The sequence below is a fragment of the Phaethon lepturus genome, unplaced genomic scaffold (genome assembly GCF_000687285.1).
Source record: "Phaethon lepturus isolate BGI_N335 unplaced genomic scaffold, ASM68728v1 scaffold36085, whole genome shotgun sequence".
NCBI lineage: Eukaryota > Metazoa > Chordata > Aves > Phaethontiformes > Phaethontidae > Phaethon > Phaethon lepturus.
Window position 1 is genome coordinate 1 of NW_010541867.1, and position 1,959 is coordinate 1,959.

General features: G+C 64.0%; 1 protein-coding gene across 1 annotated transcript; it reads right to left on the bottom strand.

The window, feature by feature from the left end:
* Positions 1–16: 16 nt before the first annotated feature.
* On the bottom strand, positions 17–1,869 carry MAP1S (microtubule-associated protein 1S; the record flags this gene model as incomplete). The annotated part of the gene is made up of 1 exon (XM_010287863.1): positions 17–1,869. A coding segment is annotated over one exon (1,853 nt), but the record flags the coding sequence as incomplete, so codon positions are not given.
* Positions 1,870–1,959: the final 90 nt, after the last annotated feature.

Here is a 1,959-nt window from a genome sequence, read left to right on the forward strand (position 1 = left end):
GTTCTCCAGGCAGGACGAGTCCCCCGGTCCCCCGGCCCCCCCATTCTCCAGCGGTGAGGGCTCCAGCTCGCTCTCGGCCGTGGTGATGCCTTCATCTGTCGATTCCTCCTTCCTCCTCCTCCCGCTGGCCCCCGGCGAGGCGGTCCCCCGGCCCCGCTCGGCCTCCGGCAGCATGTTGTCAGGGGAGGAGGACTTGGAGCCATCCGACGCCCCCGGCTCCTTCCTGCCGCCTGCCTCCCGGGGGGCTTTGGCCTTGGGCTTCTCCGGCTCCTTCTTGGGGGGGGGTTTCTTGATGCTGCTGGCCTTGGCCAGGGGGTTGCGGGTCTCCGGCACCGGCGTTTTCCGGGACAGGGTCTTGCCAGGAGCCTTGGCCTCTGCCTTGCTCTCCTTCGCATCCTTCCGCAACGTCTCAGCCTTCACCTCCTTCTTCACCACCTTCACCTCCTTCTTGGCCTCCCCCTTCGCCTCGGCCCCCTCGTCCTTCTTCGGCGGCTTCTTCTCCTCTTTCCGGGGGACGGGCTCCTTCTTGGGCATCGCTTTCTCCTTGCTCAGCTTCAGCTTCGCATCCACCTTCAGCTTCTCCATCGAAGAGTCCAGCTTGGCACGAGCCTCCTTGGCTTTCTCCTCTTCTGACCCCACTCTGGCCATCTCCCCCAGGGATTTTGGCTTCTCCTTGGTCCCTGCCTTCACCTCCTTCCTCTCCACCTTTGGTGGAGCCTTCTCCTTTGGCGCCGGCACCCCGGTGTCCACCAAGCTGAGCTTGGAAGCTGACTTCAGGCTCTCCTTGCTCTCTGCCCTCCTCTGCTTGAGCAGCTTCTCAGGCTGGGACGCCGGTGGCCCCTTCAAATCGTTCTTGGTGACTACTGGATGTTTGAGGAACTCCAGGTGCTTCACCTTCTCCAGCCCCTCCAGGATGCGGCCCTGGGGGGTGCAGCCGGGGAAGAGGACCCGGATGATCTTCTCGGAGGGGCTGACGGGGTGCCAGATGAGCAGGGCGCAGACGGAGGTCAGGCACTGCAGGGGCAAATCCTGCTCCTTAGGGTAGCTGTTGCCTGACCACTGCTGCAGGAGAAACTCCAGCTCCTTGGTGCCCTTCACGGGGTTCAGGATGTACATGTCCAACCGGCCCACTCCCATCTTCTGGAAGAGGACGGTGGGCTCCGCGCGGGGTCCGCTGTCGCGGGCCAGCGGGTTGGGACGGATGCCCAGCTTCTCCAGGTAGTGCAGGGTCAGGGCAGCCTCGTCGCAGCTCTTCAGCACCCTGGAGTTGCCCTTGATGTCCTTCAGCTTCTCGGAGGCATTGAGGAAGACGACACCCAGCTCTGGGGAGATGAGGTTCTTCGCCCAGTCCCCATTACCCTGCGAACCTTGGGATGGATCCTCCTCCAGCTCGGCCAGCTTCCGCTGCAGCAGGCTGTTGACGCCGGGCAGGCTGTCCGTGCCCGCGTGGGTCACCAGGATGGAGTCGATGCGGTCCAGGTGCCGGACCAGCTTCCAGAAGGATGACTTGGGGTTGGAGCCTCCGTTGACCAGGACGTTGAAGCCATTGACGGCAAAGAAAGCCGAGTCCCCTCTCCCACCCGGGAAGATATAGCAGCAGGGCTTGGAGAGCTTGAGGAAGCCCACCATGGTGGGGGGTTCAAGGAGGTCAAAAGGGGACTGGGGCTCCAGGGACTCCGAGAGGTACTCCATGAACTCCTCCAGCCCCTCCATCTCTGGCAGGATGCAGCCCGGGTTGTAGCGCAGCTCAATGAAGTCCTGGAGGTTGTGATGGTCCAAGCCCGAATCCCTCCACTCCCCGAAGTCGGGGCAGCTGATGGTCAGCCTGGCCTTGGCCGAGGGGTCCGCGGAGCTCAGGATCTCCCCAACCTGCGAGGGGATGGGGACAGCCAGAGCTTCAGGTGGGATGGGGCACCCAGGGCCGGATGTGGGGCAGCCCAGGGGGTGCCCTGCCTCAGT